The sequence below is a fragment of the Echiichthys vipera genome (assembly GCF_963691815.1).
Source record: "Echiichthys vipera genome assembly, chromosome: X".
Taxonomy (NCBI): Eukaryota; Metazoa; Chordata; class Actinopteri; order Perciformes; family Trachinidae; genus Echiichthys; species Echiichthys vipera.
The window spans coordinates 43,772,563-43,795,182 of record NC_139825.1 but is presented as its reverse complement, the minus strand read 5'-3'; the positions used below and the strand labels follow the sequence as shown (position 1 = coordinate 43,795,182).

At 38.9% G+C, this 22,620-nt stretch overlaps 1 protein-coding gene across 1 annotated transcript in view; it reads left to right on the top strand.

Annotated features, from left to right (window-relative positions):
* arhgef3 (Rho guanine nucleotide exchange factor (GEF) 3) overlaps nucleotides 1-22,620 on the top strand; it is a gene marked incomplete at its 3' end in the record, with an annotated part of 53,054 nt that overhangs the window by 16,485 nt on the left and 13,949 nt on the right. Inside the window, exon 3 of the mRNA XM_083939638.1 lies at nucleotides 10,348-10,410. Within this exon, the coding sequence (XP_083795764.1) occupies nucleotides 10,348-10,410 (63 nt within the window). The remainder of the gene's footprint in view (nucleotides 1-10,347; nucleotides 10,411-22,620) is intronic.

The following is a 22,620-nucleotide window of genomic DNA, read 5'->3' as shown; positions in this document are numbered from 1 at the left end:
AACAAGCTTTATTGGCATGACTGTGGTTCACAATATTGCCAAAGCGTACAGAATTACAGAAAAAAGTAACAATAATAATGATGATGATGATAATAACAACAACAATAATAATAATAATAATGATGATGATAATAACAACAATAATAATGATGATGATAATAATAACAATAATAATAATAATAATAATGATGATGATAATAATAATAATAATAATGATGATGATAACAATAACAACAACAATAATAATAATAATGATGATATCAATAACAATAATAAGCAGCATATCAGTGTGCAGGTCAACTCATGTGGAGGAAATCATGTCAGGTGTTGTTGTGCAGCTCGTCTCTTCTCCTGTGGCAGGCGTTCACAGATCTGTCTGTCTGTCTGTCTGTCTGGTTCCTGTCAGGTGTTGTTGTGCAGGTCGTCTCTTCTCCTGTGGCAGGCGTTCACATATCTCGCTGCATCTACAGCAGTGCCACTTTTTTCTCCCAGTAAATGTTGTAGCTTTTCTTGGTCGGATAGTTTGGGGAAGTCTGGGGTTGAACCTGTGATTTTAGTGTATATCAGGGTTCTGAGATCAGTGTATGTGTCGCAGTACAACAGGAAGTGTTGCTCTGTCTCCACCTGTCTGTGTGGACAGAAGCGACACAGCCGTTCCTCTCTGGACAGCCAGGTCTGCCTGTGTCTGCCGCTCTCTAAAGCCAGACTGTGGTCGCTGAGTCTGTACATGGTCAACGTTTTCCTCAGTCTGGGCTCAGTTACAGAGCTCAGATACTAGCCATGGAGTATCGTCTGTTTAGGGCCAAATAGCATTGAAGTTTGCTCTGGGTTTTGGTTGTGGATGTCCAATAGTCGATGTAATTGTCTTTTTCTTTTGCTATAATTTGGTGGGGCTGGATGGTGTGAGGGCGGTCTTGGTGCCCGGTGCTGTTGGAGTTCAGCCTGTGGACCAGCTCTCAAGTCTCTCTCTGTCTCTCTCTCTCTGTCTCCCTCTCTCTATCTCTCTCTCTCTCTCTCTCTCTCTCTCTCTCTCTGTCTCTCTCTCTCCCTCTCCCTCTCTCTGTCTCTGTCTCTCTCTCTGTCTCTGTCTCTCTCTCTCTCTCTGTCTCTCTCTCCTCTCTCTTTCTCCCTCTCTCCCTCTCTCTGTCTCTGTCTCTCTCTCTGTCTCTCTCTCCCTGTCCCTCTCTCTGTCTCTGTCTCTCTCTCTCTCTCTGTCTCTCTCTCCTCTCTCTTTCTCCCTCTCTCCCTCTCTCTGTCTCTGTCTCTCTCTCTGTCTCTCTCTCCCTGTCCCTCTCTCTGTCTCTCTCTCTCTCTCCGTCTCTCTCTGTCTCTCTCTCTGTCTCTCTCTGTCTCTCTCTCTCTCTCCGTCTCTCTCTCTCTCTCTCTCGATTGGAAAAGTCTCCTGTCACGGCTGTATTTTCTTAAACCTGAAAACGGAGCTAAGAGGAAATGCAGAACACTTTAATTACCGTATTTTTAGTATTATTTATATATTATTTTAGTATTTATTTTTTTTTTGCCAAAAATAAACTATCCACCACAGGTTTAAGGTACATACATGGAAATTATATCTTCTCATTTAACTCCAATAAAGTAAAATAAGCGTATTAATTAATATTTATTCCTTAAAAATCTAAATCAGTCACATTTGGAAAGTATTTTCCGTCTGCTGGTTGATGGTAATGTTTAACACAGATGATGGTTTATTTATTTTACGGAGGATTGACCTTAAATGGACCGGGGGTCCAGGCTCCTCCCTCCTGCTTGGTTTCCATAACGACAGTGCGTTAAACGTAAAGTCTGCCAGGTTATATAACGTCCGGCCCAAAACAAAGTCTCAACACAATACTGAACAAACAGCAGACTTCCTGCTATTGTTACACTCTGTGGCAGTGATCCCAACATCCTCCTCCTCCTCCTCCTCCTCCTCCTCCTCGTCTCCTCCTCTTCCTCCTCCTCCTCACCTTTTCTCCTCTCCTCTTTTTCTCTCCTTCTCCCTCGTCTCCCTCCTTCTTTCCTCACATCCTTATATGTCCTCCCCTTGTCACCTTTCACCTCTTCCCTCCCCGTTTCCTATCTGCCTCCTCATCTTCCTCGTCCTCTTCCTCCTCCTTTTCCTCCTTGTCATCATCATCATCCTCCTCCTCCTCAGCCTCTTCCTCCTCGGCCTCTTCCTACTCATCATCATCCTCCTCCTCCTCCTCCTCAGCCTCTTCCTCCCTGTAGTCATCCTCTTCCTCCTCCTCCTCAGCCTCTTCCTCCTCGGCCTCTTCCTACTCATCATCATCCTCCTCCTCCTCCTCCTCAGCCTCTTCCTCCCTGTAGTCATCCTCTTCCTCCTCCTCCTCAGCCTCTTCCTCCTTGTCATCATCATCCTCCTCCTCCTCCTCCTTAGCCACTTCCTCCTTGTCGTCATCCTCTTCCTCCTCCTCCTCCTCAGCTTCTTCCTCCTTGTCGTCATCCTCTTCCTCCTCCTCCTCCTCAGCTTCTTCCTCCTTGTCGTCATCCTCCTCGTCCTCAGCCTCTTCCTCCTTGTTATACTCCTCCTCCTCAGCCTCCTCCTCCTCCTCAGCCTCTTCCTCCCTGTAGTCATCCTCTTCCTCCTCCTCCTCAGCTTCTTCCTCCTTGTCGTCATCCTCCTCCTCCTTAGCCACTTCCTTCTTGTCGTTATCCTCCTCCTCCTCCTCCTCCTCCTCCTCCTCCTCAGCCTCTTCCTCCCTGTCGCCATCCTCTTCCTCCTCCTTCTCCTCAGCCTCTTCTTCTTTGTCATCATCCTCCTCCTCCTCAGCCTCTTCCTCCATGTTGTCATCCTCTTCCTCCTCCTCCTCCTCTTCCTCCTCCTTCTCAGCCTCTTCCTCCTTGTCCTCAGCCTCTTCCTCCTTGTCATCATCCTCCTCAGCCTCTTCCTCCTTGTCGTCATCCTCCTCCTCCTCCTCTTCCTCCTCCTCAGCCTTTTCCTGCTTATTGTCATCCTCCTCCTCCTCAGCCTCTTCCTCCTTGTCCTCAGCTTCTTCCTCCTTCTCGTCCTCCTCCTCCTCCTCAGCCTCTTCCTCCTTGTCGTCATCCTCCTCCTCCTTCTCGTCCTCCTCCTCCTCCTCAGCCTCTTCCTCCTTGTCGTCATCCTCCTCCTCCTCAGCCTCTTCCTCCTTGTCATCTTCCTCCTCCTTCTTCTCCACCTTTTCTTTCTTGTCCTCCTTCTCCTCGTCCTCTTCGTCTTCTTCCTCCATCTGTTCCTCCTTGTCGTCCTCCTTATCCTCTTCCTCCTCCTCCTTCTCCTCAGCCTCTTCCTCTTTGTCGTCATCCTCTTCCTCCTCCTCCTCAGCTTCTTCCTCCTCCTTCTTTTCCACCTCTTCTTTCTTGTTCCCTCCTCCTTGTACTCCTCCTCTTCCTCCTCTTCCTCCTCCTCCTCCTATTCCTCTCTCTCTGTTTGTCCTCAGTGACCTCATGAGGTGTTTTTGTGTTTTCTTCCTGTGTTGTTGTCGTCATGGCAGCATACAGGAAGTCACACTACTGGAGTTTAATTGTAAATCTGATGCCAAGGAACTGAAATATAAAACAAAATTAATTGTTACTCGACATATTTCAGCAGAAAAATGAGCAATTTACATCAAGGTTGTCGAGCTAAATGAGTTTGTTGAAGCACTAAATAGTGAGAGAGGTTAAGAATAACATTAAGTTGTTGTTGCGTGAGGCGCAGTGATGTTAGCTAAAGTACTTGACCCCCTGACCTTCAGTCCCAGCAGCTCAGTGCTTCCCGACCTCCCGTGACCCTAAAAACTGCAGGTTCTGCACGTCGACCGGTTGTGACCAGTTTAACCAAAGAGCAATTTTCTCCTTTTGTTATTTGACATAGAAATCGTCCAGTAATTCACAAGAAAAAAAAAGCAAAATTTAGATATTTTGTGCAGCAGAAATATCATTTATTTTCTGTTTTCTTGTCTCGGTTGTTATGTTTTGACCCCTAAGATTTATCTTGTAACTCTTGTAAAGAAACTCTTAACGGTTTCCAGGTTCTGCTGGTATTTTGTTTAAATAATAGTTTCTATTTTGTCCTTTTGAGTCCTTCTACCTTTACTCAACGACATTTATCTGATGGCTGCAGTTACTGAACATGAGATAAAATATCACTAGTGTTGTTGGATGTCATCTGGCTTTATTTTGTTCCTCCTCTCTTCCTCGTCCTTTTTTTTGTTTCCTTCTTCACTTAAAAACATACTTTAGCCGTTTAACATTAGCCATTGCTAGAGGTTTCCAGGACTGTTAACGTGAAATAGGCAAAATCAGGACAGATTATGGCGGGGTTTATATTATTTACCGCCAGTCATAGCCGCAGTTCGTTTTCACCGGACGTGGCCTCATGTGCTTCTATGCTCTCAAATATCCGGCTGTTCGGTCTGATGTGACACCCTTTCACAAAATGATTTCCGGGTCCAAACACTTACACAACAGCTGAACATGTGAACAATTACGATCACCTCTAACGTCAGTTAAGGCCCCCAACATGGCTGGCGAGCACTTATCTGTTTGCTTTTAAATCTAGGTGTGACACATAATACACGGTCAAAAACGCTTTGCGCCGGCCGTTCCATTAATTTCCTATGGCACTAGTGCCCAATGTAGCGGCAGCGCCCACAGTAGCGGCGCGCTGTGCTTGTTGCTGCTGACCTTTCAAAAATGCAACCTATGAGATAGAAGCTTTGAGTGTGATGTTTACTTTTCCTAGGAAACCAGAGAGCGACATCAAGCATGCTAGAAAGATGGAGGAAAAAATGTTTGTTTTTAGTAACGGCCTTCTTCGCAGCCACCAGAAGAATCTACAGAACAAAACAGGATTTAGCTATCATACATCCCAACACCTTGCAGAGAACTGAGTAAACATTCCCCCAGAAGGGCTCTATATTTGTGCATTTCTAAAACATGTGTGTGTGATCTGAATCCACGTCATTACACAATCTCCAACATGGCTGGTGAGCACTTATCTGTTTGCTTTTGATTCTAGGTGTGATAAAATATCGAATTAGATTCTTCCAATTAAATTCTCTCCATCTCAGTGACTCCCTGTGTAGGAGTTTGTGTTCTCCACAAATCACACCATATCCCTTCTGGACCCTCCTCACACAGCTCCCTTTCCCACTTGGTTTTAACATATAATGTTGACTCTACTGGAGTTCAAGTACCTCGGGATCATGTTCATGAGTGAGGGGACGATGGAGCGTGAGTTTGGCCGGAGAATCGGAGCAGCAGGGGCGGAGTTGCAGTCGCTCTACCGCACCGTTGTGACGAAAAGAGAGCTGAGGAAGACAAAGCTCTCGATCTACAGGTCGGTCATGACCGAAAGAACGAGGTTGCGGGTACAAGCGGCTGAAATGTGTTTTCTCAGGAGGGTGGCTGGAGTCTCCCTTAGTCCGGGTCGTGGTCCGGGAGGACAGTGTGGTCACGCCCTTAGAGAGAGGGGGAGAAGTTCAGCATCCGTGAGGAACTCGGAGTAGAGCCGCTGCTCCTTTGCGTTGAAAGGAGCCAGTTGAGGTGGTTCAGGATCATCTGGTAAGGATGAACCCTGGGCGCCTCCCTAGGGAGGTGTTCCAGGCACGTCCAGCTGGGAGGAGGCCTCGGGGAAGACCCAGGACCAGGTGGAGAGATTAGATCTCCACACTGGCCTGGGAACGCCTCAGGATCCCCCAGTTAGAGCTGGTTAATGTGGCCCAGGAAAGGGAAGTTTGGGGTCCCCTGCTAAAGCTGCTGCCCCGTGACCCGACCCCGGATAAGAGGCTGAAGATGAGATGAGATGAGATGAGATGAGATGAGACCATTTGTGAAATGGGTCTTTTGACATGTGTACTGGTAAAGATAGGAACACATACAGTAAACATGGCGAGATGTTCAGTTTTACCCCGTTTATCCTATCAATTAATCCCATTGGGTAAGTTAACCATCCGTCAATATCTTCCCTTATGTTTTTGTCAATGTGTCCATAGTTGTTTCTGCATAATTTGGAAAGGTTTGTAGTTATGTTTATGCCCAAATACTTGATTGCTTTTGCGGCCGAGTTTATCTTCCGTTCCCTAAGTTCTTGGTTTAGTGAACAACTGAACATCAGGATTTGAGTTTTCAGTATTTTTTACTTTATAACCTGAATATAAACCACATTTCCCAGAGTCTGTGTCGGCTGCTTAAATGAATCAACTGGGTTTTTTAAATACATTATAATATCATCAGCAAACAACCCTATTACCGTATTTTTCGGATTATAAATCACAGTTTTTGTCATAGTTTGGCCGCGGGTAAACGTAGAGCATGTTCTATATGTTATTGTTCTGTGTGATTAGCAGTGACAGAGTGTTTGGTAAATGTAGAGCGTGTTCTATATGTTATAGTTCTGTGTGATTAGTGACAGTGTTTGGTAAACGTAGAGCATGTTCTATATGTTATAGTTCTGTGTGATTAGTGACAGAGTGTTTGGTAAACGTAGAGCATGTTCTATATGTTATAGTTCTGTGAATGACTCTTACCGTAACATGTTACGTTAACACACCAGGCACGTTCTCAGCTCGTTGTTCATGCGTCATATAACGTAAACACTTATTCAGCCTGTTGTTCTCTGTTCTAGTTTTATTTTAAATTGCCTTTCAAGATGAAATGTCGTTTCTTGGTGTTGGATTTTATCAAATACATTTCCCCAAAAAATGCAACTTATAAATGTTTTTTTCCTTCTTTATTTTGCATTTTCGGCTGCTGAGACTTTTACTCCGGACCGAAAAATACGGTACATGTCTTCGTTTATTTACGTCTGTACCATTTATTGAGGGGTCTTGTCTCAACATCGTGGCCAGTGGCTCAATGTGAAAGGAAACAGTGTTGGACTAAGGTCTGGTTCCTCTCCAGAATTCACTTTTACCCTCGTTGTGGGTTTGTTATAGATAAACCTGATGCACTGGATGCTTTAGTATTCAATCCAAATCACAATTACAATTTTCCAAGTTAAATATAAAATTTTCCAATTGGCCCAATCAAATGCTTTTTCTGCATCTAGGCTCATGTTGACGCTCCACTCATATTCTCCGTTTTTCAGTTCGTCGCTATGTCACGAGTTTTAGTGGATTTACGCGTTAGCATGCGGGAGCTCCTGACTTATACGTCTATCCTGCTCACCTGCCCCCCGTTTGAAAAAAATGTCTGTTGTTTTTTTGTAAAACTTCATACCAATACATACCAATCAAAAGGTTCAATAAAATAATAATTATCTACAGAACGTTTACTAAAAAAATGTAAGTGTAACATTCAGCAGCTTAGTTCCCGTCTCCGCAAAGGTCCAGTGCCAGGCTCCAGTAGAGACACAACTCTACTGCTCAAACTTTTAAAAAACATTGTGTCTGATGTTTTTTTCTATTGTTTTTTTTGTAAAACTTGGGCAAATGGGGGTTGTTTTAAATGTTTATATAAATCAACTTTGACCGGCCTTTAAAGGTTGTGTTTAAAGCACTTATAGTCTGCTGAAATCATTAAATCCAGAGTTTTTACAACTATAAACTCAATAAAGGCTAATAAATATATGAATATAATAGTTTCAGTTATATTTCAATTCAATTCAATTCAATTCAATTTTATTTACAGTGCCAAATCATAACAGAAGTTATCTCAGGACACTTTACAGAGTAGGTAAAGACCACACTCTATGACTTATTTATGATTTACACAGACCCAACAATTCCCCCGTAGAGTACGGTGGCGTTGAAAACCTTCACTATAACAGACAGGAACGTCAGACAGACCCAGCTCTGTGGAGGACACACATCTGTCTGCACCGGAGAGAGGAAGAGAAGGAGAGAGAGAGAGAGAAAAGACGGACAGATGGACAGAGAGAGACAAAGACAGACACAAAGACAGAGACAGACACACTTCCAGTAACTATAATAATATCTATAGTAATGTGAATATGACTTATTAATACAGCAGAACAGTAGAAACAAGCACAGCTAAGGTTATAGATTATAATAGCAGCAGGAAGCGTCATGCAGGACCACGGCAGCAGGCACCACCACCATCAGCAGAGACCTGAGAGACGACAAAGCACAAACAACTCCAGGGAAGAAGTTGAATTAGTAACATGCACTGATGAGACATGAATGATACAGACAGAGAGGAGAGAAGCTCAGAGTATCAGGAAAAGTATTATCCCCCGGCAGACTAGGCCTATAGCAGCATCACTAAGCAGAACAAAATCAGCTTAAAATAACAACATAGCTAAGGGCTCATAAGCCCTAGCTGTAAGATTTATCAAAGAGGAAAGTTTTAAGTTTACCCTTACATTTAAAGCTTAACAGTCATTAAAGCTTATATTACTTTTTTCTTAGATGGTATTTTGTAAATTCTAGTCGGGGGATTAAAACTTTAAAAAGCTCACGAAAGAATACAAACATAGCTTTGCTTGATTCCAACTGTTAATACAGTATATATTATTGTTATTTCGGCTAATTTAAATACATATATAATGTCTATGAGAAGAACTCGTTGACTGTTTCTGGCCTCCAGTTCAGCGTTTGGACAGGACAGAGGACGATGACGCCTGACACACCGAAAAATTCAACACACGTTGGACCGAGACATTTTCCTGGTTAAAGCCAGCCGGCGTGTTGCCCTCCGTGCCTTATGTAAAGTGTGTAATGTTGAAAACAGCCACTTAATCCTTTAGATCAGGGATGTCAAAGTCAAAAACATCAGAGGGCCAAAAAAACTAATTTGCTACAAGCCGAGGGCCGGACTGGTTCAATGTTTATTAAAACATATTAAAATGATGCATATAACCTATTGAACCAAGACCCGTATTTTATTTAGTAATTAAATGAATAATCCAATATTTTTGTATCTGTCAGTGATTTCAGGTGAAAACATTTTCCAACAGACAAAAACAAACTTGTCCTATACATTAAATAAATAAAGCAAGATTTTCTTATGACTTTAGTTATTTCAAGGAAAACATTTTCAACAGGCAAACAGCAAAAAATAAAATGTCCTTTAAAAAATAAAATGTGTTCCTTAATATCAAGATAAAGACGCACAGCTTTGCCTTTTACCTCCGTGAACATGTGCTCTGCCTCCGCTTCCGTTTAGCCATTATTTGGGGGGGGGGGGGTGTGTGCTGAGAGTTGACATCTGACTACTTGCGGCGCTGCAGTGAGTTCACAGGCTACCGTTGCCGGATCTGGCCCGCGGGCCTTGACTTTGACACCCATGCTTTTTAATTTGATGTGCAAAACTGGAATACCAAATGCATTGCAGTGTAACTTCTTGTAGTCATTTCAACAATTAAAACTTTTAACAGCATTTTCAGGACAAGGTTCCTTCATTAGGTTTAGAAAAACAATGCAAGAAATTACAAATTACACCTTGGGCCGATACAAAAATCGCTATTTTTCACAACCCAATGTTTGCAAATATGGTTTCATGACGCGGCGCCCTTAAAAAGACGGATGAGCATTCTTCCTTCACATTTGCAAACAGTGTGTTCAGATCATAGACTGTAAATGAATTATACAGTAAACATGTAAATATATACATAAAAAATATATATATGTGTGTACATACATACATACTGTAGTATACATGTACACACACACATAATGAATTATTATAAAAACAGAGTCCAGCAGCGCCCCCTGCTGGAGGATCCAGAGCCTCAGGAGCTCTGATGGTCTCATGTGGGGATGAGGTTTGTTCCAAAGTGTCGGTGCATAACAGGAGAAAGCTGCTTCACCTGCTTCATGCAACTGATGACTGTGATGAGTACGTTAATTTTATTACCTAAGTAGGTTTTTCTGCTAATGAGCTGTGCAAACAACGGACTGATCTGTCTCCATTCACCACTAACTCAACCTCAAATCATGTAAACATTATATTTAATAATAATCATAGTAATGATAATAATAATAATTATAATAATAATGATTGTATTTATATAACACACTATAAAATACAACAAAATCTCAAGGTGTTTAAGAGAAAAGGTACATATAATCAAAGTTCAACATTTCTTTCCTTTGTGTTCTTTTTCTTTATTTTCTTCTGTCTGCAAATTGTATGTATGTATGTATTATTATTATTATTGTTATTATTATTATTAAACAATATAAAAAATAGAGTTAAAGTATGATAAATAAAATAAAATAAATTTGAAACCTCATTCAGGGAAGCTCATATGAACCAGGATCCTATAGCGGCAGGCAGAGCGGAACAGCTGAGTCTTAAGATGACAGTTTCTATCGATCACCGCGTCTTATAAATCAAAACACCTGCTCTCCCTCTAACGTGTGTGTGTGTGTGTGTGTGTGTGTGTGTGTTTGTGTGTTGCAGAAGAAGAGGAAGCAGGCCAGCAGGGAGGCAGACTCGCTCAGTCTCTGCAGTCTGGACATCAACGTAAGTTCGGCTCCTCTAAACTAAATCCTCTCTGTTGTGGCTCAGCGTCGCAGCTCTGGTCTAAAAAGGTTCGGACCAGAAAAGCTTTTGGATATTTCGGCTATTTCTTTGTGGGGCTGTTTGAGGTAGTTATCCGTAGTTTGTGTAACCTTCAGGCTCACATACGATAGTGGATATAAGTGTAAGTTCATTTTAAATTTAGAATATTTTCACTGCTGTACCTTGCAGTCAGGCAGTCCTTTTCTATTGGATTTCATTTTCTCTGAAGGTAAACAACATTGTTATTGTAATTTATGAACTGTTATCATGGATGGATTACTGAAAGGGCCTGCCGGGCACGGGCCCAAGGGCCCATTAGATCAGGGTCCCATAAGGTCAGGGTCCTAAGAAAACCCACAAAATGATCATAAAGAGATGTTAAATGACTGAAAATAGTCATAGAACAACCACAGAGACAAAAAATACAACAAAGACACACAAAATGATTAACAATAGTTGTAAAATGACCACAGAGAGAAACAAAACAAAGGCAAAAAAACATAAAATGTCTAAAAATAGTTGTAAAACCATCACAAAAAGATGCAGAATTACTAAGAATAGATGCAAAACAATCACAAAGACATACAGCACAAGTAAAGATGGAAGTAAAATGACCACAAAGAGAAACAAAACAATGGCATAGAAATGTTAAAGGTCTAAAAAGAGATGCAAAACTACTGCAAAAAGATGCAAAAAGACTAAAAATAGATGCAAAACAATCACAAAGACATACAAAAGTACTAAAAATGGAAGTAAAATGACCACAAAGAAAACTGTTTTAAAATAAGTGAACAATGACCACGAAGACACCCAAAAAGACTAAAAGTAGAGTAGACTCTTTGTATTTGGGTGTCTTGTTCCTGTGTAGACCAAGTAGGGGGGGCCTCTTAGGGCGCACTCACACTGTCCATCCGTACCGTGCCCAAGCACGTTTCACGGCTAAAGTCTAGTTCGTCTAGCTGCGGCCCGTTTGGGAGAGGTGGGCTTTTGTAAAGCACGTTTGCACATGCACGAGCACGAGCGTGGGCACGTGTATGATAACGAGCACGAGGCCTACAGCAGTTCTGACATCATTTATGTGCGCCTGTTCGGACGTAGAAAAAAGAAGGAGGGACCATGCGCGGACATTTAAAACAATGGCGTAGTGTTGCACGGTATACCGATACTAGAAAGGTACCGCGGTACCCAGCCGTTAAGAACGATACTTTTTCACGTTTTATTAGTATCGGTACTTTCTGAATTTTCTGCGACAGCGTGTCTGTGCAGCTTCTCTCTGCTTCCTCGCTGCCTGCAGACGGAGTGGGCGTGGCTTTACGGTGACAGACAGTCACAGAGCAGAGCGAGACAGACATGGCCGAAAGTCTCACGAGTGCTCCTGCCGACCGTCCGAGGCTTGTTGTAAAAGCAGACGCACGGAGCGAAATATGGAAATATTTCGCTTACATTGCAGACAGCGAGGGCAAGCCCACGGACACCACAAGGCCCGTATGTAAGAGATGCTATAAGTCGGTGATGACCAAGGAAGGCAACACGTCCAACCTGGCGAAGCATCTCGCGGACAGACACCCCGATTTGCACCGAGAGTTCAAAGAGCTGCAGGTTAGCAATAGATAACGTTAAATATCCCCCGGATGAAGTCAAGCGAACTGTTTTCCCATCAGAATTGCAGGAGGCAGTCAGGGGAGAAGCTGTTTAACAGTCCGATGTGGTTCCACATATCTCTGTCTGCTAACGCAACGTTCCGTTGGTGACATGAACTTTACGATAACATGCGCTGGTGTTCACAAGTATGATAATCAACAACACTCATTTTAAGTCAACCGGTGCTAGTAATATAATCATAGCATGTACATTATTGTCAAAAATTTACAAGATATATTGTAATTTACATTATTAGAAAATGGTATAGTAAGAGCACAGACCTCCACCGGGTCTGGGTCATTTGTGTTATACTTTACTGCACTAATGTAGTTTGCAGGCTGATAATACAAGGTTTGAATTTTATCAACTTAAAATACAAATTGCAAATTTCCCTTTTGTGGGACGAATAAAGTATTATCTTATTTTATGAATTGCCAGATTTACAATTATTTTTATGCTGAATAGAATTGTAGTTAATGTGCTGTTAATTTTTTTCTACTACAAACACTGAGCTTTAAATGGAAAATCAGGTCATTAAATAATCTGTGAGAGCAAACAAGACAAATAAATAACACAAGACACTTGTCTTTTTGGACACAGAGATGCTTGTAACCACATTGGCAGCTAAGTTAACTATCAACCTGAAATAATGATGATAATATTAGTAGTATGCAAGCATAAGCATAAAGTTCTGCAGCTTTGACAAAAATCTCTATATTTATTTTGACTTTTTAAGTTTAAGTGTTGTAATGAATAAAAATAAATAATTTTAAGTTCCACATTTTGTCATCTAATATTTTATTCCATTACTTTTGCTGATGTTTTAGTTTTCTGCCGTGGTATCGTTTCAGTATCGGTATCGAGATATTTTAGGCAGGTATCGTACCGAAGTCATAATTTTGGTATCGTGACAACACTACAATGGCGGCGAAAGGTTCACGTTGGTGTGATGCGGAGGTGGAGTGTTTACTGCAGATTTGGTCGATGAAAAGATTCAAAAACAGTCGACAAGACGCACAAAAACTCTGAGGTCTACGGAAAGATTTGTAAACAAAGCGACGCATCGCGATGACGTCATCAATGCGTGTGACGTGTTACGGCGTGATGACGTATAGGCAGCAAGAAGCATTCACCGAGGCCCAGGTAGTGTGAGTACAAACGGGCCTGGAGGGGGGGACAAGTACCCTAAAGCAAAGGGCACAGGACGGACGCACAGAGTGAGTGCGCCCTTACATGTCTCTGCCCATTGTCTCATTATACGTCCATACAATCTTAGAAGTGAAGAAAATGCTATAACCACATGTTTGAACAAACCTGTCAGCACTCAGATGTGCTCTTGAGTGTGCGGAGATTCTGTTCTTACCAAACCCAAATAATAAAATCATCTGTGAATCTCAGAATCTTAGTAAAAACTCTTATGAGGTCCATTGTAGGTGTCCATGAGCCAGGCAGCAGCTGTGATTGTGGGACTTTATACTTTATCTCCAGCTCTGACTGTGGATTATTGTATATTCGGACCCTCGGGGTTCCTCAGCCCTCGTGTTGGGCCCCACCTCATGTACACGTCTGTATTTTTAGCTTTTCTGCCAGCAGCCCCGTTCCTTCCCGGGCGTTTCCCCTCCCCGCTCAGTCCAACACAGGATGTCCACCCTTTTCACCGTATACCTCAGTGGGACAAACAGACCCAAACACACCATCAGTCTTCTTTTCTTTACAGACCAGCGCTGGCAGATAAACGAACCTGGAATAAATGACACGCTATTGTTTCCCTGCTGTTACTCCCTGCAGCTCAGTGACTCACACGCAGTCGTATTATGTTCTGAGTGAACCCGCAGGACCTGGAGACTGCTCACACTGATTTAAAGGTCAGAGGTCACGGCAGGGGTTTAGATTCTCTCCTGGAGCAGCACTGTCCGCATGGACTGGAGATGAATAAGAAAGTTATTTTAGTTTAATTAATTATGTGTAGTTTGAACTGCTCAGTTTAAACCAAACTAAATAAACATTCATTAGTCATTTATTATGATGCTCAGGGGCCACTTTATTACGTACACATGTACAATCTAATGTGTAAAGTCTAGTTTTATTTTGCTACTCTCATGTATTCATTGAAATGTTCATTCTGAATATGTAAAGAAAAAACAAAACAATGAAATAAATTCAAATATATATGTATTAATAACACCTCACAGCAAGAAGGTTCCAGGTTCGCATCCCGTTCTGGGCCCTTCTGTGTGGAGTTTGCATGTTCTCCCCGTGTCTGCGTGGGTTTTCTCCGGGTTCTCCGGTTTCCTCCCACAGTCCAAAGACGTGCAGGTGTTCGGTTCATTGATGACTCTAAATCACCCGTAGGTGTGAATGGTTGTCTGTCTCTGTTCGTCTCTATGTGTCCTGTGATAGACTGGCGTCCTGTCCAGGGTGGACCCCACCTCACGCCCGATGTCAGCTGGGATCGGCTCCAGCCCCCCGAGACCCCGACAGGGACAAGCGGTTGAAGATGCATGAATGAATGATGATAAATAGTTCTACTATTGCAGACATTTAAGCAAAAAGAAAAAAAAAGATTGAGTAGAGGTGTGTAGAGTTTGCTCCTACAACCTTGATAATTTCAAGCTTCAGGCCCCGAAATTCAGAGCAAATAGTAATATTTGTCTCGTTTGACGGACACTTCACCGAGATATGTCGACGTATGCGACCAGACAGACTCTAAAACACCAGGGGAAGAAGTTAGCCTCGCAGATGAGGCAGGTGAGGAGCTCAGCATGGCGGCCATCGTTAGCCTTCTGGAAGAGCACCGCAAAGCCCTATCTGCTGATTTCAAAGCCTCTATTTCAACGCTCAAACCAAAACTGTACCATGTCCACGCCACAGTGTCCGACCCCAGAAGATAGGCTCCCTCAAGGTAAATGCGAATTTAGAAGAGGAGCGTCTGCAGGCACGGGAGGCCTCCACGCTAAGCTGTTAGCTAAAGTTAGCAACCTCAGAGTGATCGGCCTTCCTGAATCAGTGGAGGGGTTGCGGCCAATAGCCTTCTTTGCAGAGCTGCTCGTGGAGTTTTTCGGCAAAGGCGTCTTGAAGTCACCGCTGGAATGTGACAGGGCTCAACACATGCTATCCAAGAAGCCGAAGCCAGGGCAGAGAGCACGGCCAGTCATTATCAGGCTGCACAGGTATCAGGTGAAGGAGAAGATCATACGCGAAGCCCGCGCTAGGAGAGGCATGCTACAGTCCAGAGGCTCCTCCATCTCCATCTACGAGGACGACGCTCCGGAGGTCGGACAATCCTGAAGTTGTAGTTGCGCTGAACGTAGGGAAAACCTTCGGCCGGGTAGAGTCGGACTATCTATTTTTCATCTTGGAGAAATTTTGCTTTGATTCTAATTTTGTTTCTTGGGTTAAGCTTCTGTATTTAACAGCGTCCATTCAGCATGTTTCCCTCTCAGGCGTGGGACCCGGCAGGGCTGTCTGCTCTCCCCCTTGTTGTTCAACATAGCCATCGAGCCGTTAGCCATCTGGCTCAGAACCCAGAATGAGTTTGAAGTCATCACTCATTTTGGCCTGGTCCATAAACTCTCCTTATATGCAGACGACCTCCTCTTATTTATTTCAAACCCCTTGGCGAGATCATTCCCACAATCCATATTCCCCTTTCAAACAGCTGATGAGGGGTTCAAGTATTTGGGGGTGTTTGTCACCAGCTCCTTCAGGGACCTTTCTCAAAAGAACTTCCAGTCACTATTGGATAAATGCAAGTCAGACTTGTCTAGATGGGCAGGCCGCCCCCTGTCCGTTGTAGGCCGGGTTAATCTTATTAAGATGGTCATTCTACCAAAGTTTCTGTATCTTTTTCAGCATCTCCCAATTTGTCTGAACAAGTCGTTCTTCACTAATCTAGACCAACAACTTAACACCTTTATCTGGCAAAATAAAGCAGCCTGTATCAAAAAAACATATTCTTCAACTCCCTAAACCTGAAGGGGGAGTAGCACTTCCTAATTTGCACCACTACTTCTGGGCCTGCAACATTAATAAGCTTTAGTATTGACTCTGCGGTGAAGTTGCAGGCATCCGCCCACCCTGGGCTCATACTGAGATAATCGTCCTCCTGCTCTTTACACTCTAAGATTTGCTCACATCTGCCCTTAACTGCTCACAAGGTCTCATCTAATCCAGTTATCGTTAATACCGTTAAAATTTGGATCCAGTTCAGGAGGCAGTACGGCTCGCAAATGGCTTCGGTCGTTGCCCCAGTTTTGAATAACCATGCGTTTCTGCCTTCGTGCACCAACCCTGCGTTCCGCATATGGTCAGATAAGGTCCTCAGAACGCTTAAGGACCTGTAAGACGAAGGTGTTTTTGCGTCTTTTGCATCTATGTCGGACAAACACAGCCGGCCTAAAAGCCACTTTTGCGGTACCTTCAATGAGACATTTTATCCAAAAGCTATTCCCACATTTTCAGAACCGCCCCCTGAAGCTGAGATGGACCAATTCCTGTCTCTCCACGTACAACACAAACGACTGATGTCTGTCATTTATAATAAGATTGCTCTTCTGAGCCCAGTCCCCACTGCCTCACCTAACAATGCATGGGAAAAGGATCTGGGGGTAGACATCACTGAGGCCCAGTGGAGGGACATTTCTTAAACTGGTCCATTTCCATCCTCAGTTTGTGCCCGGCACGGCCTTTTACAGTGGAAGGCGTTATTTAATTTTAGATAGATTGACTGATTGATCGATCAATAGATAGATAGATAACTTTATTTATCCCAGAGGGGAAATGAGGTCATCGTAGCAGCGGTACAATGAAATCAGAAATGTGCTTTATTACATTTTTCAGGGAAATATTGTGCTTTTTATGTCACTTTATTACATTTTAAAGATAAATATTGTGCTTTTTATGTCACTTTATTACATTTTACAGCAAAATATTGTGCTTTTTATGTCACTTTATTACATTTTAAAGATAAATATAGTACTTTTTATGTCACTTTATTACATTTTAAAGATAAATATTGTGCTTTTATGTCACTTTATTACATTTTTCAGGGAAATATAGTGATTTTCATCTGATGTATTTGAATAATTCCAGACAAATTTAATCCTTTAAGGCTCCAGAGACATGAAATATTATGTTGTTATTATTATTATTATTATTATTTGTTTGACTTGTATTCAGAAATGAGTCTATAGGGTGATTAAAGATGATGTATTGACCGTTTCTGTAGTTTACAGTAATAATTAGTTGCAATTAATTAATGGGAAGTACCCTGGAACCTGTATATATCAGATGGTTTGAAGGAAATTATGTAAAACTACCCGTAAAACAAAGAGTTACCAAAGTGTAAAAAAAGAAAATTAAGTTTAGTGTAAAAATGTAAATGAGATAAAGTAGAAAAACATTATAAATCGGAAACAGAACGAACACGTCGTAAGTGTAAAGAGTGTAATTAAAGGTCCTAACTGTGATTATTTACTTATTTATTTACTTTCTGTCCGTCACCAGAGTGATTATAGATGTTTTCACTGGTTAATTAATATCTGCTGAGGCCCTCGGGGTTATCGATGCGCTTTAGTAAACCGAGGTCAGAGGCAACGGGTTTTTCTTCTACGCCTTAACAATAAGGCCTTCAGAATAAAAGCACGCTCTTTTATTTTCTCATTTTCCCATCACTTTATTACATTTTAAAGATAAATATAGTGCTTTTTATGTCACTTTATTACATTTTAAAGATAAATATAGTACTTTTTATGTCACTTTATTACATTTTAAAGATAAATATTGTGCTTTTATGCCACTTTATTGCATTTTAAAGATAAATATAGTACTTTTTATGTCACTTTGTTACATTTTAAAGATAAATATAGTACTTTTTATGTCACTTTATTACATTTTAAAGATAAATATAGTACTTTTATGTCACTTTATTACATTTTAAAGATAAATATAGTACTTTTATGTCACTTTATTACATTCTAAAGATAAATATAGTACTTTTATGTCACTTTATTACATTTTAAAGATAAATATAATACTTTTTATGTCCCTTTATTACATTTTAAAGATAAATATAGTACTTTTTATGTCACTTTATTACATTTTAAAGATAAATATAGTACTTTTATGTCACTTTATTACATTTTAAAGATAAATATAGTACTTTTTATGTCCCTTTATTACATTTTAAAGATAAATATAGTACTTTTTATGTCCCTTTATTACATTTTAAAGATAAATATAGTACTTTTTATGTCACTTTATTACATTTTACAGCAAAATATTGTGCTTTTTATGTCCCTTTATTACATTTTAAAAATATATTGTGCTTTTTATGTCACTTTATTACATTTTACAGGAAAATATTGTGCTTTTTATTTCACTTTATTACATTTTAAAGATAAATATAGTACTTTTTATGTCACTTTATTACATTTTACAGCAAAATATTGTGCTTTTTATGTCCCTTTATTACATTTTAAAGATAAATATAGTGCTTTTATGTCACTTTATTACATTTTAAAGATAAATATAGTACTTTTTATGTCACTTTATTACATTTTTCAGGGAAATATTGTGATTTTCATCTGATGTGTTTGAATAATGCCGGACAATTTTAATCCTTTAAGGCTCCAGAGATATGAAATATTATGTTGTTATTATTATTATTATTATTATTTGTTTGACTTGTATTCAGAAATGAGTCTATAGGGTGATTAAAGATGATGTATTGACCGTTTCTGTAGTTTACAGTAATAATTAGTTGCAATTAATTAATGGGAAGTACCCTGGAACCTGTATATATCAGATGGTTTGAAGGAAATTATGGGAAACTACCCGTAAAACAAAGAGTTACCAAAGTGTAAAAAAAGAAAATTAAGTTTAGTGTAAAAATGTAAATGAGATAAAGTAGAAAACCATTATAAATCAGGAACAGCAGGAACACGTCGTAAGTGTACAGAGTGTAATTAAAGGTCCTAACTGTGATTATTTACTTATTTATTTACTTTCTGTCCGTCACCAGAGTGATTATAGATGTTTTCACTGGTTAATTAATATCTGCTGAGGCCCTCGGGGTTATCGATGCGCTTTAGTAAACCGAGGTCAGAGGCAACGGGTTTTTCTTCGACCCCTTAGCAATAAGGCCTTCAGAATAAAAGCACGCTCTTTTATTTTCTCATTTTCCCATCACTTTACTACATTTTACAGGAAAATATTGTGCTTTTATGTCCCTTTATTACATTTTACATGAAAATATTGTGCTTTTATGTCACTTTATTACATTTTAAAGATAAATATAGTATTTTTTATGTCACTTTATTACATTTTACAGGAAAATATAGTACTTTTACGCCACTTTATTGCATTTTAAAGATAAATATAGTGCTTTTTATGTCACTTTACTACATTTTACAGGAAAATATTGAGCTTTTATGCCACTTTATTGCATTTTAAAGATAAATATAGTGCTTTTTATGTCACTTTATTACATTTTACAGGAAAATATTGAGCTTTTATGTCACTTTACTACATTTTACAGGAAAATATTGAGCTTTTATGTCACTTTATTCCATTTTAAAGATAAATATAGTACTTTTTATGTCACTTTATTACATTTTACAGGAAAATATAGTACTTTTACGCCACTTTATTGCATTTTAAAGATAAATATAGTGCTTTTTATGTCACTTTATTACATTTTACATGAAAATATTGTACTTTTTTGTCACTTTATTGCATTTCACAGGGAAATATTGTGCTTTTATGTCCCTTTATTACATTTTAAAGATAAATATAGTACTTTTTATGTCACTTTATTACATTTTACAGGAAACTATTGTGCTTTTATCTCACTTTATTACATCGTCAGTTCTTTATAGAAACATTAGTTTTTCCACTTGGGAATAAAGTAATTAACGCTACTTTGCACCTCCATAAACACGTGTCCTGAACTGTTACAAGCGAACGTACGGGACGGATTTTTAAATAAATCACCCTTACTCCATAACCTCTACCTCCTTAAACCTAACTCTTACCAAAATGTGTCTTTAAACAGATGTATGCGTAACACAAGTTTACACACAAACACACAAACACACACACACACACACTTATTGACTTGAAAACTGCTGTAAAACCAGGACAGAGCGTTTGGCGCCTGCAGGCGACTCTGTCTTTGGTAATTACAGCTCGGATATCGACCGATGTGGAACTGAACAGTCGCTCCAGTATCACACACACACACACACACACACACACACACACACACACACACACACACACACACACGACAATAAACTGTTGAGTTAAGATAATTTGGTAACATTTTGAGGTATCTGTACCTTATCTGATATATTTTTCTTATCGCCGCTTTCCTCATGTTAACTTTATTAAGTTTTGAAGGAAAATATTATATTTTTATTTCACTTTATTACAATTAACAGGAAGACATTGTACTTTTTATGTCACTTTATTACATTTTAAAGATAAATATAGTACTTTTTATGTCACTTTATTACATTTTACAGATAAATATAGTACTTTTTATGTCACTTTATTACATTTTACAGATAAATATAGTACTTTTTATGTCACTTTATTACATTTTAAAGATAAATATAGTACTTTTTATGTCACTTTATTACATTTTACAGATAAATATAGTACTTTTTATGTCCCTTTATTACATTTTACAGATAAATATAGTACTTTTTTTGTCACTTTATTACATTTTAAAGATAAATATAGTACTTTTTTTTGTCACTTTATTACATTTTAAAGATAAATATAGTACTTTTTTTTGTCACTTTATTACATTTTAAAGATAAATATTGTGCTTTTATGTCACTTTATTACATTTTAAAGATAAATATTGTGCTTTTATGTCACTTTATTACATTTTAAAGATAAATATTGTGCTTTTATGCCACTTTATTACATTTTAAAGATAAATATTGTGCTTTTTATGCCACTTTATTACATTTTACAGGAAAATATTGTGCTTTTATGTCACTTTACTACATTTTACAGGAAAATATTGTGCTTTTTATGTCACTTTACTACATTTTACAGTAAAATATTGTGCTTTTATGTCACTTTATTACATTTTACAGTAAAATATTGTGCTTTTATGTCACTTTACTACATTTTACAGTAAAATATTGTGCTTTTATGTCCCTTCATTACATTTTACAGATAAATATAGTACTTTTTATGTCACTTTATTACATTTTAAAGATAAATATAGTACTTTTATGTCACTTTATTACATTTCAAAGATAAATATAGTATTTTTTATGTCACTTTATTACATTTTAAAGATAAATATAGTACTTTTTATGTCCCTTTATTACATTTTACAGGAAACTATAGTACTTTTTATGTGACTTTACTACATTTTACAGGAAAATATTGTGCTTTTATGTCACTTTATTACATTTTACAGGAAAATATTGTGCTTTTATATCACTTAATTACATTTTACAGGAAAATATTGTGCTTTTTATGTCACTTTACTACATTTTACAGTAAAATATTGTGCTTTTATGTCACTTTATTACATTTTACAGTAAAATATTGTGCTTTTATGTCACTTTACTACATTTTACAGTAAAATATTGTGCTTTTATGTCCCTTCATTACATTTTACAGATAAATATAGTACTTTTTATGTCACTTTATTACATTTTAAAGATAAATATAGTACTTTTATGTCACTTTATTACATTTCAAAGATAAATATAGTATTTTTTATGTCACTTTATTACATTTTAAAGATAAATATAGTACTTTTTATGTCCCTTTATTACATTTTACAGGAAACTATAGTACTTTTTATGTGACTTTACTACATTTTACAGGAAAATATTGTGCTTTTATGTCACTTTATTACATTTTACAGGAAAATATTGTGCTTTTATATCACTTAATTACATTTTACAGGAAAATATTGTGCTTTTATATCACTTAATTACATTTTACAGGAAAATATTGTGCTTTTATGTCACTTTATTACATTTTAAAGATAAATATAGTATTTTTATGTCACTTTATTACATTTTACAGGAAAATAAGATCAAAACCAATAATGTTTTGGTCTTTCTGACTTTCCCACGTTGTTCCATTAATTAAAATCTTTAGAAAACTCACAAATATATAGTTTAATCACTAAACAAGGGATCAGATATTTCCTGAATTTCTGATTAAATCTCACTCAAAGAGGAGGGAATAGTGCTATTTCTGCAGCGGATTAAACCATATTTAATGATCTGTATCATAGTAAACTGCAGTGTAATGAATGAACACGTCACCCGGTGCAATACTGTGACTCAGTGGTGTGTTTTTAATCATTATTCATGTAACAGCACAGAGGAAGAAGAGATATCAGGCTGTGGTGACACAGAAAACACGTCAATTCTTATGGGATTTATTACAAAAATGTTCTTATCTGAATTGTTTCTAAGAAAAGCAAAAAGTTAAAATGAAAAAAACAAACAAAGACGGCGGGGAAAAAGGGGATAAAGGAAGGAAGTA